The sequence below is a fragment of the Girardinichthys multiradiatus genome, chromosome 13, assembly GCF_021462225.1.
Source record: "Girardinichthys multiradiatus isolate DD_20200921_A chromosome 13, DD_fGirMul_XY1, whole genome shotgun sequence".
Lineage (NCBI taxonomy): Eukaryota > Metazoa > Chordata > Actinopteri > Cyprinodontiformes > Goodeidae > Girardinichthys > Girardinichthys multiradiatus.
Genome location: NC_061806.1, coordinates 16,279,760 through 16,294,089, shown reverse-complemented (window position 1 = coordinate 16,294,089; position 14,330 = coordinate 16,279,760). Strand labels below are relative to the sequence as shown.

The following is a 14,330-nucleotide window of genomic DNA, read 5'->3' as shown; positions in this document are numbered from 1 at the left end:
ACCAGCTAGAGTGAGCTCAAAACTTAATGGCCCAATCCAAATTTCCCCTTACAGATCCCAATTTCCCTCACAAACACATAGACTTCAAGGTACACCGCTGCGAAATGCAAAAAGGGTCAGAGTTAAAGGGGGTCATAGTAGTTCTACTGTGAAATTTCCAGAGGGAAATCTTAACTTATATGCTGGGACTTGTTGTTATGTGCTGGAACCTTATCAGCCAAGGTTTAACAACAATCCCAGCTTTGATTCCTGGGTACAAATGGCATATATATTTTTGACAGACAGCATTTGGCTAGCTTCTGTTGTGGAATTTTCTTATCAAAGTGGAGAGAAGTTGACTCACAAGAAGAGAAAAATCCGCACTTTCTCTTTATAAGTTTTATTCAAAGGCATTCAGCCTTTGAATGACTCTGTCACCGAGCAAGTCAGTTGAGCAGAGCCCCGATCAACATTTACACACAGTATTTGTACCAGAACATGACAGTATTATCTCAACTTCAAAGAGTCTGTGTTTTATGACCCAAACCCTTCTTGAGTTCAAAGGTGACAAGGTTATCTAGGAACAGACCTAACTGCCCTTCCTGACATCATCCTAAAAGATGGGTCTGAACCATTAAACTTCTGATAATGGTTTTTACAGCTTCCTCCACTAACATAGATGTTCTGAGGAGAAGATAAAAAAAAGGTCATACACTGTGGAATGCTTACTGCAAGAATTTCCATCACACTTCAGATTCTGAATATCTGTTAAATGTCTTCAGAAATTTTATTATGACTCACCTGATTTGTCAGGGTTTTATAAAGTTTGTCAACACTGTTATTTCACATAAAATAATTATTTGATGCAAATATAATGTAAATACCAATCACTGTCCTCCTCTCTTAATATTTGTAATTTCTAAAAATGTTTAAAGGTATTTCTCCCTTCTAGAGATGCACTAAGACAGGTTGTGACAACAACCTGTCAGTTATTAGAACAAGATGCAACACATTCTAAAAAACTGGGGTTAGGGGCATGTTTGCCATTGTGTTACATCATCTTTTCTTATAACAATGCTCAATAAGCAATTGGGAACTGTGGACACTAATCATTGAAACTTTGTAGGAGGAATTATTTTCCATTCTTGCTTGATGTACAACTTCAGTTACTCAACAGTTGAGCTACTATAAGAAGGCAGTGATGTGTCTGAAAAAGACATTGCTTGGATGGCAGCATATGTCGATCCTAAACCTGTTCATACCTTTTAGCATTAATGTGCAAGTTACCCATGCCATGGGCCATGGGCACTAACACACCTCCATACCATCACAGATGCTGGCTTTTGAACTTGGAACTGATAACAATCAGGATAGTCCTTTTCCTCTCTGGCCTGGACACGACGTCCATGATTTCCAAAAACAATTTGAAATGTTTACACAACATCCCAACTTCATTGGAATTGGGGTTGTAAAACGTCTTTGGTTTCTTGGATATACACTCACCGGCCACTTTATTAGGTACACCTGTCCAACTGCTCGTTAAAGCAAATTTCTAATCAACCAATCACATGGCAGCAACTCAATGCATTTAGGTATGTAGACATGGTCAAGACGATCTGCTGCAGTTCAAACTGAGCATCAGAACGGGGAAGAAATGTGATTTAGGTGACGTTGAACGTGGCATGGTTGCTGGTGCCAGACAGGCTGGTCTGAGTATTTCAGAAACTGCTGATCTACTGGGATTTTCACGCACTACCATCTCTAGAGTTTACAGAAAATGGTTCAAAAAAGAGAAAATATCCAGTGAGCGGCAGTTTTGTGGGCGCAAATACCTTGTCGATGCCAAAGGTCAGAGGAGAATGGCCAGACTGGTTCGAGCTGATAGAAAGGCTACAGTAACTCCAATAACTATTCATTACAACCAAGGCATGCAGAAGAACATCTCTGAATGCACAACACATCGAACCTTGAGGCGGATGGTCTACAGCAGCAAAAGACCACACCAGGTGCCACTCCTGTCAGCTAAGAACAGGAAACTGATGCTACAATTCGCACAGGCTCATCAAACTTGGAAAAACGTTGCCTGGTATGATGAGTCTCAATAACTGCTGCTTTATTCGGATGGTACGGTCAGAATTTGGGATCAACAACATGAAAGCATGGATCCATCTTGCCTAGTATCAACAGATCAGGCTGGTGGTGGTGGTGTAATGGTGTGGGGGATATTTTCGTGGCACACTTTGGGCCCCTTAGTACCAATTGAGCATTGTGTCAACGCCACAGCCTACCTGAGTATTGTTGCTGACCATGTCCATCTCTTTATGACCACAGTGTACCCATCTTCTGATGGTTATTTCTAGCAGGATAACGCACCATGTCATAAAGCACGAATCATCTCAGACTGGTTTCTTGAACATGACAATGAGTTCACTGGACTCAAATGGCCTCCACAGTCACCAGATCTCAATAGAGCACCTTTGGGATGTGGTGGAACGGCAGATTCGCTTTATGGATGTGCAGCCGACAAAACTGCACCATCTGTGTGATAGCATCATGTCAATATGAACCAAACATTCTGAGGAATGTTTCCAGTACCTTGTTGAATCTATGCCACGAAGGATTAAGGCAGTTCTGAAGGCAAAAGGGGGTTCAACCCAGTACTAGCAAGGTGTACCTAATAAAGTGGCTGTTGAGTGTATATCCATTATTAATTATTTTCAGTTCCTTTGTTCTTCTTTGTAGAAAATGTACAAACCATCACATTATTGCTCCCTGTGAAGCTGTAGTGAAAAATGTATTGGGTTTCTACTGAACTTAAAAATCTATTATAAAAGATATACTTCTTAAAGAGAATATAATTACAATTGTAATGTTTTGTCAAAACTTCACAAAACCAGAGATCGGAAATAAGACACAAAACACAGGAGTAGCTAAAAAAAGAGCTTGACCAAACTTGCATAAGCATGTTGTTATAGCTTACTATAAAAAAGCAAAAAACAGGAAAAAAAACAGAAGAAAATATCATGGAACCTAAACCTTGGTAGTATTTATGTGTTTATGTAGATATGACAAAATAAAGAAACAAAATACACCATAACCAATGTGCTTTGAGCTTTGCTGAGTGAATTTGTAAACGTTTCCTTGAGCCAGGCTGTTTTGGCATCCTTTGCTCTTTAATAAAGAATATTAAATCAATTTGTTTGCAAGCTCAGTCTGAGTCTATTTACTGTATACAGTCATATTCATTACAATAGAATATGCGCTTTGATGATTTTTTTTTTTTCACAAGTGACTTTTAAAAATAAGCACAATTTGAAGTAATATTCGGGCTGCACAGTGGCGCAGTTGGTAGCACTGTTGCCTTGCAGCAAGAAGGTCCTGGTTTCGATTCCTGGCTGGGGGTCTTTCTGCATGGAGTTTGCATGTTCTCCCCGTGCATGTGTGGGTTCTCACCGGGTACTCTGGCTTCCTCCCACAGTTCAAAGACATGCCTGTTAGGTTAATTGATCACTCTAAATTGCCCTTAGGTGTATGAATGAGTGTGCACATGGTTGTTTGTGTGTTGCCCTGTGATGGACTGGCAACCTGTCCAGGGTGTACCCTGCCTCTCGCCCATAGACTGCTGGAGATAGGCACCAGCTTCCCTGCGACCCACTATGGAATAAGCGGTAGAAAATGACTGACTGAAGTAATATTCTAATCTTAAATGTCATGTTTTTATTAGCTGTGGGTGGAAAATCATCATAATTGACAAAAATAAGTCTGCCATTATTCTACATCATATGTTTTACTTAGTAAATGGAGTTACTGAAATAAAAAAAACGTTTCAGTAAGTAACTCATTTATTGAATATGACTATAAAAAAACAGGTATCAGCAAGGAAAGCAATTTTGGAGGTAGTTTGATTGGCTAAGTGCTTGAGAAAAGGACTCTATGTCTCATTTGATCACTGTTTTTTGCAAGGATCTTACTATTGAGTTTGCTGTTTTAAATTTTAGGTTCAAGTCATGTTTAAACGTAATATACAGTATATTACCTGTGTCTTTAAGAAACAGTATTACCAATTTGCATAAATATGTTAATCCTCAATCAGCTATGTTAAAACAGCTGTCTAACAATTACAGAAATGTAATATCTCAACATTGTTTGCTGCTGGTGCAGAGAGAAAGATGAGAGGCCTCATCAGTCTTTTATCCAAAAGTGATTTAGTATGCAGTAAGTAAAACATTTCTCTTTAGCTAACATCTGAGTCTTAGTCTGAGCAGCTGTTGGAGATGTTAACAGCTCCTGGCAGCTGTCTTTAAGAAGTAGAAAAGACAGGGCTACCTTGAATCAAAGCAGGCCCTCTTAAATCCTCACTGGGTCTATGTGGAGTGGTCACAGGGTGAGCAGAGTGTTTTTCAGCATCTAAGCACTGCCAGGAGGTTCATTGTGTGGGAAGATCAGAGGCTAAGTCCTCGGACTCAACTAGCCTCTCCCTAGGAGCCTGCAGTGTGCTCATTACCTCTGGTTAAAACGGCGAGGTGAGAGGTCTGCGTGAACCTTGACTCTCTCATCCTCCTCTTCATGTACCTGGCTCCTCACCACCTCTTTAATCTGGCACGCTGCAAGTAGACTTCAGGTCTGAGGCCCAGCCTGACTAATCGCTGCCAGATTAGTGCAGTCATGTGCCTCAGGGGGCTTCATTAGAACTAATCCCTGCCTCCTGTGGTTCTTAGAAGTGGCTGAATGTGCAACACTGTAAAACATAAACATGTATAGATACTTGTGTACTTTGCAGCTTACCAGTTTCCCTATGCTGCCGGGGTCTCCAAGAACACCAGCACGCCCTTTGTGTCCCTAGAGAGCAACTCTTAGTCAAGATGGTGTTGTGGCAAACTTAGTAACAGAAAATAATGAGACAGAACCCTTACTTTAACACCCTGTAGACCCTGAGGGCCTTTAGGCCCTGCTGGGCAGTTGAGAGGACACTGTTGAAGAGATGCAAAAAAATACATTAGCAGAATTGAAATTGTGCCAAAAATAGTGAGAATCTAGAAGTGAAAGATCTTACCTGCAAGTCTGCACTACCCTCCTCAAGACCAATAAACTTGCCTGGAGGACCCTAGACAGACATTTGGATACATGGCTGAGGGAAGTCTGCTGGCTTCAGTTGGCAAAGAGTTACCTCTTCTTCTCTACGCTGAGTCAGCACCCTTCCCATTATATCCAGTAATTCTTCTACCTATCATTATATCTCTCTGCTTATAGATTAAGTTAGAAACTGAGGGATCGCTAGAGACTTATGTATTACTGCTGGAGTCAGATAAGACACCCCACTGATTTAATAGGGGTTTATTTGTCCTTGGACAGCACAAAAGTTAAACAAATACATTCCCCTGGGCAAAGAACATAATTCTAGGTAAAAACACTCCCATCTTCAACAGTGATAAGGTATGTCCAGCAGCTTGCTGAACTTACTCTCCTGAAACAACTTCAAACCAAATATAAACATCACTGATACTGTCGAAAAATCAGCTGAAGTCCAAATCAGGCTACCTCTAGCATCCAATGAGCAAAAATTCCATACTTAGTATGACATACAAGTCAGAAGAATTGCCATCTATAAGGGGGGATTTTTCCCAACAGCTGCATATGCTGCAGTCAGGTACAGCTGGTAAATTAGGTTGTCTAAATATCTAAATAACTGCTCCACAGTCATTTAAGCATGCATTGTTCTCATATATGAGCAGTCTGATTTAAAAGGTTTTCTAATCATCAATGTTGACCATTTCCAAGTGGTTATATTGTTGTATAATCTATCTATCCAGGCATTGGCTATGCCTGTTTTTACTACTTTAATAGTTGAAACAAATCCAATCAATTATACAGTCACTTCTTAAAGCTGTAGTCTGCAACTTTTAATTGTTAGAATAATTTCAGAGATGATGAAATCTGACATGTTCTATGATGAAAAATAGGAAATCTGTGATCATTATTATTTTACTATAGCCCCTCCCCTGGCCTCTACAGCTAAACAAATCTGAGAGGCGCGTCTACAACTTTGACCAGATGTCTAATGTTTTTGTCTTGAGAGAGCTATCAATCAACAAGTATATGCAACAGTGTGCATAAAAGGGGCCTCATGCCTCAGTCAGCCAGGAGGTGCACAATGATGCAACCAAAATAATTCAAATTCCTCGGCTACTTTCTGGTTCTCAATGAACGTTTAGACAATTTAAAAGTCCTTCTACAAAACTTACCTTGAGACATTTACAACTTTATAGTAGAATTTATACTGGAGATGGAGGAAGATGTATGATCTACAAGTGCTCAAAACTGATGAAGAGTAGGCAAAGTTTATTTTGATCAGGCAAAAACAAAATTATTTTAGAAGGTTAAAATTAAGATAAAAAAATAAAATAAAATAAAACAGATAAAGTTCACCAGATCTACATTAAATGTAATGTCAGTCTGTAGTTTAAACATCAAGCAAACTGTGGATGAGGATGGAGAGGAACAAAAGCCGATTAATCTTACATTGAATGTGATTTAGGCTATGTGAATAGTATAGCATGGGCTACTATGGCCTATTGCGTTTATTTTTTGGGTCAATGCATTATGTCCTCTATTCACACCACTTGCCCTGTGTGTACGTGTGTTGGAGGTGTGGCTTTCAGCTCCTTCAGGAGGGGAGGGGGAGCAGGTGTGGAAGCTAAAGCAGTCAGATTTCAAAATCTCCTCTCTCTCTCTCCTCATTTAAGAAAAGTTATGGACTACAGCTTTAACTTTGCAAGTTTCGGAACATAATAAAATTAATTTAAGTTTGGAAATTGAAAAAGATTCTTTGTTTACTGCTGGAAAGTAAAAAGAAAATCATACACTGCACTGCAAACTTTGATAGTCAGACTTCAGCACTCTGGTTTTTCAAACCAAGTGGTTGCCTGGTTCAAAAATATCTAAAAAACTGTACAATGTATTAAATATGACAATATTTGTTCTGATGCTGTAACTGTCCACAAGGGTGTGCCACAGGGATCAATATTAGGTCATCCTCTATTTATAATTTATATAAATGATTTAGGAAAGAATGTGTCTGACGCAAACTTGCATTTTACGCAGATTATATGGTTATTTATTTCACTGGAGCCACTCCTACTGAGGCAATTGGACTTTGTTGCAATCCAATGATCTTTATTAAACTTGAAGTTTGTTCTTAATGCTGATAAAATCAAATTGATATATTTTTCCAGATCCAAGGGGCCTCAGAAAATCCCCTCAGTATTCTCTTGAACACTGAGGGGATCATACATAGACATATCTGGGGATATTGATTGATGACACCCTCACTTTTAAACCCCATGTGGAAAATCTTGTAAAAAAGGGTCAAATTGAAGCTGGGTTTTTATTTTCGTAAAAAGTTGTGTTTTTCATATGCTGCTAGAAAGCGGCTAGTTGGTGCAACTTTTATGTCTGTATTGTATTGTATTTTGTCATGGAGATCTTTTGTACATGATTGCTTCTTTACAATGTCTCAAGATGCTAGACTGTCAATCTCTCTTCTCAGAGGTTCATTACAAACTGCAAAATGTCAACACACCATTGTGATTTATATTCACGGATGGGATGGTCTGGTTTGGCTGCTCGAAGGAATTCCCATTGGTTAACTTTTGTTTATAAGGCATTACTTGGACTTCTTCCGGCCTATATATGTTCTGCAATTACATTTAGAAATGTTGATTCGATACCTTTCGTTCACACAATTTGCTGCTTCTTTCTATGCCTTTGCTCAGACTGATTTGGGCAAGAAAGCCTTTGTTCACTCAGCTCCCTCCTCTTGCAACTTGCTTCAAAAAACTTTTTAATTGAAATTAAACTGAACTTATCTCACTGACTGCTTTTACTTCCAAACTAAATGTTCTTGAGGCTGATTCAATAAAATGTACCTGTTTTTCATAATCTGTTGTTTTTCTTTTAACTATGTAACTTTGTATTTTATTTGTTGCTGCCTCTTGGCCAGAACTCCCTTGAAAAGTGGTGAGCAGCATTGTGTCCATCCATTTCATTGGTGTGTTATTTTTACCTGCCATTATTTGTCTCAACTCATTTAATGCTCAATGTGATCCTTGTATTTTAATATATTACCATTGAATTGTTTCAGGATCAATTTAGTTGTTTTCCTTTACAAAAAATATTTGAATGTACTCTTACTGGCTTGCCTGGAGGTCCAGGGAGTCCTGGAGGACCTGGTGGCCCCAAAACACCCTATATGAAGGACAGGAAAGAAAACAGCCACAAAAACAAAAGTCGGTGTACAAATAGGTACTGTAATACGAACATTGTATTCCACTGCAAGCTGCTGTTAGCTGTTTCACTGTAGCTAGCTGTGAAGCCCTGCTACTACCACAAGGTGGTGTAAAAACGATGAGCTCTCTATCCATTGCTGCTACCACAAGATGGAGGCATAAGAAGCACCTTCTATTCTATGTAGTACGCACTGTAGTAGTAGTAGTAGTAGTATGTACTGTAGGTATGTAGTATGTACTGTAGGCAGACAAATGGTTGCAACACATTTCTTTTACCCCACGATGACATTGATAACAATAGTGTTCTATTCTACTGCTAGACTAATAGATCATTGCAGTACTTTACTAACAGCACTATGTGGTGATAGTAAGAAGAAACCTTTCTTCTACTGCAAAGCCAGCAATTGGTTGTAATGTATTTCCTGCTACCACAGAGGGCAGTAATGCGAACAACATTCTGTTCTACTGTAATGCAGGCATTTGATTTTTGGCACTTATGCAAACACAAGGTACTGATAATTGCTAGCACCTTCTATTTTACTGCAAGGCTGGTAATTGATTGCAGAGCATTGCTGCAACCAGAAGGTTGGGGTAATAAGAAGAGCTTTTAATATCACTGCAAGGCTGCCAATTGGTTGTAATGTATTGCCTTTTCGTCAAGGGCTGGAAATGAGGAGAGCCTTCTATTCTACTGTGACACTAGCACATCATTCTAATACATTCATGTCATCACAAGTGTGTGGTAATAAGACAAATTGATTCTGCTGTGAGGCCTATAACTGGTTGTGATGCACTGCTGTTAACACAAAGTGCTGACAGTGCACTAGCTAAAGAATAAGAATATGTGAACCATGCTCATGGAGATGCTACCTTAATATTTTATTTTTTATCTTTTTGATGGGTTATCTTTTAAGTCATAGCTTAAATTCCTACAAAAATCAAATAAAGTGTGTCATTTGTTGTAAAGATAGTCTATTGGTGTGCTGTTTTTTTATTTTTTTTTTTAAATGGCTATAGCCACTTCTGGCTATAGCCCCTGTTGTTCGCCTGATGCAAACTGCAGTAAGACATATTGGATATGACTAGAAAATGCTTTTTATGTTCTCACTGGGGTAATATTCTAATGAAAAAAAAAAAGGGATTATAGTAAGTAATATGTCAATGTAGTTAATCTTGCAGGGAATGTTTAAAAAAAAGCTTATGTCCTACCTTTGGTCCAGGCGGTCCAATTTGACCTGGAATACCAATTGGCCCTGGGGCACCCTACACAAACAGCGATGTAGACAAATAGAGCACAAAAGAACATTAGCATATACCAATTCCATTTCCAATTTCTTAAAAGCAAAGATAAAATGTCAAAGTATTTATTTGTAACAGCAAACATGCTACTTACAGCCAGACCTGGAAGGCCGAATCCCTGTGTGGACAGGAAGAATGAGTGGGGTTAATTTACAGACATAGAAATATCCGTCAGAGCACTAACTGGTGCTTTAAAAAGGTAATTAATGACAACTATAAAAAATTTGATAATCCCTCTGTAAAGTTTTGATGCAGACTAAACAGTGGTCACAAACACTGCTTGATCTTTTACTTAGAATCAACTAGGCAGGATCTTGTGTCAGAGCAGCATTAGGCAGCTGAATGCTCAGCACAGCCCACCAAACAGGTCGCCCTGTAAAGCTGAACAAAAGCTTAGCTAATTGTTTGCACTCCAGCATCACATTTAATAACTGGACTTCTGCTGGAGGGTGTGAGGAAGATGAACATCACCACCTAGTGGTGTCTGACTGTATTGTATGTGATTTGTAGCTTGTTTGTTTGAATGACTGGCTCAATTTAATGTGTGTGAGAATGTGTTTGAATAGCTTTTTTTTATTATCAGTTCCAGGCAGCATATGTCACATCTGGCCCCAATAAACTAAAAGGGGATACAGCTGGTTAGACATTCAGGCACAACAAAAAGGCTACCAGGGAGGTTGCCATATGAGACCAGATGGGATACAATATGCTAGTTATTAAAGCATCTAGGCATTAAGCAATAATGCAGATTCAAGATTCACTGGGTCATAACTCATTTCTTAAGTATCATGGCAATGTTTCCTCATTAGCAAAAGCTGAACACTGATAAGATGTAACAACCACAAATGATTATAGTAAGTGTATAGGTAAGTGTATTTTGGCTGCCAAACTATCCTGAGCACATTAAGAGTCGAGATGATCTTTCAAAGACATATAGTGACCTTTTAATAAATCCTATGGAATGAAAACCTGGATGGCCCTTGGATCATCTTTATTCAGCACAGGATTAGGTTGGAATCCAGACATTTTGAAGATTTTAAAAGTCAACCTTCTTGTTATGTTGTTCAAAGCATTTTTGCAGTTATTTTGCATCAAAGTGCATTATCCAGTGTAGAGAATCACCTTGAGGTAGGCGATTTGTGCCAAATAAAAATTTACACAGTGATGTCTCAAAGACAAACTGTATCAGTAGTTGACAACCATTACCTTTTTCCTTTTTGTGGCACTAGTGGCATTTATTTTGAAATGATGATTATTTGCACTTAGGGGTCCAAACTGTGCAAAGGTGTAGCCCATCTGCCCAAAGGTTTGACATTTTGTGGAGTCAGAGGCTGGAATTCTGCAAACCTTTATTGTAACCGAAGGTTATTTGAGCTACTGATGCTCTTCTGTGATTTCGACCAAGGCTGTCCTTTCTCCTCTGACATCAACAAGCCCTTTTTTATCCAGCCAACTGCTTCACACAGTTTTCTATTTTCTTAATTTCAGACCCTTCTCTACCCAGAAACAAGGTTGTTTCAGGAAAATCCCAGTAGATCAGCAGTTAATCAATTAGACCAACCCCTCTGCCACCAACAACCACGTTCAAAGTCAATTACATCCCATTTTTTCCTCATTGTGATGCTCAGTTTGAACTTCAACAAGTCTTTTTCCATACGTCTAGATACTTAAATGCATTATGCTGCTGCAATATGACTGTCTGACTACCTGTTGGGTTAACAAACAACTAAACAGGTGTACTTAAAAAGTGGCCATAGTGAGAGTATGATATCTTGCATTTAATTTTATTTAATCTGCAAAGAGGAGAGATGGGGTCTTGTGTTTTCTGTCTATAAGCATAAGTTTGGAGTTCTTAATAATAACCCAGCTACTGAAAAGGTGACACTTACTGGACGTCCAGGTTCACCACTTGGACCTGGTTGACCCTGCAAAGGAAAAAAAGATCACATAATTGGTGAGTTATACGTTAGTGTTTTTACATGTAAATAAATCGGATGGGAACAGTGCATGCATTCATATTTTGTCTTGGCACACGTTTGCAAAAGGAATCCAGCATTTCTGTACATAGCTAAACTATGGAACTCCACGCTGTGCCATGCAGCCTTGAAAGGCAGAACATGAAGGGCAATTTAGCCAAACAGCATGGAAAACATTCAAACCAGATGATCCAAAGCTTGTGGACCCCCTCAATACCATTAAAGCTGCTGTTACACTCTTTCTCCATCTTGCCATGTGTGCTGGCATATTGAAAAATGCACTGCATAGCTCTACTTTCCTTAATATAACTGTCCTGAAATGTACACAGTAACATAGTGTCCTTAATACCAAAAAAATATTTTTGTGTGTTATTACACCCCTGGTTAATAGATATATTATCCTTGATGACTGCTATGGCAAATTATTGGTAAAATGAAAGTTCTCTACTTCCTCTCTAAGGTTGTACACATCAGCAATAATAATAAATCATATTAAAAAATGCAGTTGTACATCAAATGATCCTTGCCAGATTTGAATGAGGTAAGGACAATTGGTTATGTTCACCTCCCTTACCCACATGATGGCTAGTCTTTTCTGTTCTAAGGACAATGTAGCAGGAATCTTTTGGCTTGCTAACAATCAACCTGCAAAACTAAGCTGAGATGTTTTGGGGTTTTTTTTTTAACAAAAGAACAAAGATTTTACAGTACTAAACTTAATCATCCAGCATGTTAATGAGGCCTGCAGGTTTAACATCTATTATAATCTCTTAGGTAGGACCTAAGAGCCCAGGATCAGACTGTACAACGTGGCATTGAACTGGATGGCTCTTTGGTCCTCAGAAAATCATCTGGAAAATGTTGTCCGTTTCCGAATAAGGTGCCAAAAGCAGAATCGTGACAGGCCTCAAAAAGTTGATGAAATGCTTGTGTTTCTTTTTCTGTAATAAGTATCTTTCATCCTCCAAAAGGCCTATTTATCTGCTTTTTTAAGACACCCTCACACTTGCTGACAATCAGTTAATGAAGTCAAATCAACTGGCTAAAGCTGGCTGCTATTTTCACTTTTCATTTCTAAAGAAAACGCAAAGGTGGAGTTAGTTTTTCTCAAATGCTGATCCTTTATTTTGGCTTTCCTGTGCCTACATAACAATTTTAGGGTTAATCTAAGTGTTTTTTTTTTTCTAAATGTAGGACCTGGTGCACAGCAGATGTGTGATTTATGCTCTGAAAATGTATAACCTAATAATTACAAACAGTTTCTCCTATATTCTACCAAGACTGAAAGTGAAAAATGCCTTTAAGTGAAGGACATCTTCTTCCTTCTGCCATACTTTCTTGCACTGGATGTTTTCCTCAGTTAATACAACAGAGATGTAGTGGTGCCATCTTTCGGCATAATCTATTCAAGCTGACTGTTTAAACACTTGCCTTTGGCCCAGGGCTACCAATTGGTCCGCGATCACCTTTCGCTCCAATCAAACCCTGGAGACAGAAAGAAGGGCATAAAAACCAATGAGATATATTTTAAATAAGATCAAGGTAATGAAATACAGAAACGGTGACAAAGGACCAGCCTGCTTACATTGTGCTTTCCAGGGGGCATAAATGACCTTACAACTGGGTTAACCACACATTTGATTAAAGCTGACTTTGTTCTCAGGTTTATTTGGGAAATAAACCAGAGAGTGAATTTCTTGAGATTCCAGGACAGATTAGTGGGTAAATCTGTGGAGAACGCATGCATGGGTGAGCTCTTGTTAGCATGTGATCTTTTGGCAATGAGACTAAGCTTTCCTGGTGATTTAGACTGAACCAGTGAGTTGCATTGACAGAACTCAGAAGCTGAAACACAATTCATATCAGATAACCCACATAATTCTTTTTTTTTTGTTTTTTTATTAATACAAATTTATATGTTTCTTTATCTTTATTGCCATGCAAAATGTACTCCAACTGTGATAATTGGTATAATGATTTTATACAGAGTAAACCTCTCAGGCATTAAAGTAAAGCCAAACCAATAAAAAATTGAATATTATTTTTTTTTATTTCCCTCTGAAGTGTATCTTTATGCTGAACCTTGCTTTTACTTTAACATCCTGTCAATCAAATCGGTCATAAAAAGAACATCCTCACCAATGTCAATGATGAAGAGCAGCAGACCAAGCTAATCTAAAACTTGTACATCCAGTGCCTTGTATCCATACTCCTTGATTTTTAATTTGTTTTAATTTTATTATATTGCAACTGCCAACTTTGATGTATTTAACTGGGGTTTCATGCCATAAAACAACACTTACCTGTAACAGTGGGCCAACTGTTTTGATCTCACTACTTAAATACATTAAGAAAACATACGTATGTATAAAGGGAGTTGGGACCCTCTTGGACACAATGGAATGTATTTTCACGTGTACACCACAAAACCTGTCAAATTTTGAAAAATTGAGGAGTTGGACTGTCATCATACTCGTCGTACTCGTCATCTTCCGCTTTATCCGGGACCAGGTCACGGGGGCAGCAGACTCAGCAGAGACACCCAGACGTCCCTCTCCCTAGACACATTCCTCCGGCTCCTCCGGGGGGAGCCCAAGGCATTCCCAGGCCAGCCGAGAGACAAAGTCCCTCCAGCGTGTCCTTGGCCGTTCCTTGGGCCTCATCCCGGTGGGACGTACCTGGAACACCTCCTGAGGAAGGCGTCCAGGAGGCATCCAGCTCATTTCAGCCACTTGTATCCGGGATCTTGTTCTTTCAGTCATGATCCAAAGTTCGTGGCCATAGGTGAGGG

At 39.0% G+C, this 14,330-nt stretch overlaps 1 protein-coding gene across 1 annotated transcript in view; it reads right to left on the bottom strand.

Annotated features, from left to right (window-relative positions):
* col9a2 (procollagen, type IX, alpha 2) overlaps positions 1 to 14,330 on the bottom strand; it is a 42,348-nt gene that overhangs the window by 22,070 nt on the left and 5,948 nt on the right. The window contains exons 5-12 of the mRNA XM_047383301.1: positions 12,971 to 13,024; positions 11,453 to 11,488; positions 9,658 to 9,681; positions 9,474 to 9,527; positions 8,170 to 8,223; positions 5,033 to 5,083; positions 4,893 to 4,949; positions 4,765 to 4,818 (exon numbers count right to left, since the gene is read on the bottom strand). Coding sequence (XP_047239257.1) covers positions 4,765 to 4,818; positions 4,893 to 4,949; positions 5,033 to 5,083; positions 8,170 to 8,223; positions 9,474 to 9,527; positions 9,658 to 9,681; positions 11,453 to 11,488; positions 12,971 to 13,024 — 384 coding nt within the window. The remainder of the gene's footprint in view (positions 1 to 4,764; positions 4,819 to 4,892; positions 4,950 to 5,032; positions 5,084 to 8,169; positions 8,224 to 9,473; positions 9,528 to 9,657; positions 9,682 to 11,452; positions 11,489 to 12,970; positions 13,025 to 14,330) is intronic.